A 1,043-nucleotide genomic window follows, 5' to 3' on the forward strand; every position below is an offset into this window, starting at 1 on the left:
CCCGCCTGGGCCCGTTGCTCGGACCTGGAAGGCGCGGCGCCCTCCTCCGCTGGGGAGCAACGCAAGTGCAGAACGCTAACGCGCAGTTTTAAAGTTTCTGCTTTAAAAAGCATGAAGCTACCCATAAAGTACTTCAGCAGGCAAGAACAGCTTTTTTAGGGATGCTTCAAAACGTGCAGCATAAACGCTTTGCAGCACAAAAACCTAGAAAGGAAAACGGAGAAAAGCGAGAGGCGCAACCTGCTGCGTGCACGTTTGAAATAAACCGCAGCAAGGTGCAAATGGCGCTCCTCCTCGCTGCCTTCCGAAAGCGCAGTAGCATTACAGATTTTGTTGTGGGCTAATGGTGCCGAGGTTTAAGGTGTGTAAGCTCTTTGCGGAGGGACGCCGCCTGTTCCGGGCTGGTGCAGCCTGAGCGCCGCGGGTGCGCGGCTGGTAACCCGCCGCCCGCGGTACCGCCAGAGCACGGACAGCTACAACTGAACGGGCTTGCCACCGAGATGTGAATTGTTTTCCCGCGGGGGAAGAATCTCTTCTGTCTTTAGTTAGGAAAAAAAAAATCCCAGGTAACGTGGATGATTACTGCTTTAATTATCCCAGTCTCAAATTCTGAGGCAATATAATCTAGCCATGAAGTTGAACAATTACACGCATGGTGGTGTTACAAAGCGAGGTTTGGTTTTGCTCGGATTCGCGTTTGATGGTTTGCTCTATTTTTCACAGATGCAGTCTTTTATCTCTGGTATTTATCAGTCCCTGCATCAGCCACGTCTTAATGCATTTTGCCTATTTCTTGTCTGAGCACACTAAACGCGCAAAATATATATCGGATTTTACGCAGTCAGGCAAACCGTATCTGAAATTCTGTTTGTTATGAACCACTTAATCTTCCGCGCGTACTTCTGGAAAGGGGAGGTGGGTGTGTGTTCGTTTGTGTATCGGCTGAGGGAGGGAGGAGACCGGTTGTTTTGCCTGCGGGACCCGAGCGGTTCGTGAGCCGTCTGTTACTAGACGGGGGGCACTGGCGGCCCTTGCAGGGGCCT

The 1,043-nt window shown here is 51.4% G+C and overlaps 1 protein-coding gene across 1 annotated transcript in view; it reads right to left on the bottom strand.

Moving 5' to 3' along the window:
* Positions 1-1,043, bottom strand: part of CCDC88C (coiled-coil domain containing 88C) — a 101,903-nt gene that overhangs the window by 100,613 nt on the left and 247 nt on the right. The window contains exon 2 of the mRNA XM_009319527.1: positions 122-204. Within this exon, the coding sequence (XP_009317802.1) occupies positions 122-204 (83 nt within the window). The remainder of the gene's footprint in view (positions 1-121; positions 205-1,043) is intronic.

The sequence above is a fragment of the Pygoscelis adeliae genome, unplaced genomic scaffold, assembly GCF_000699105.1.
Source record: "Pygoscelis adeliae isolate BGI_AS28 unplaced genomic scaffold, ASM69910v1 Scaffold71, whole genome shotgun sequence".
NCBI lineage: Eukaryota > Metazoa > Chordata > Aves > Sphenisciformes > Spheniscidae > Pygoscelis > Pygoscelis adeliae.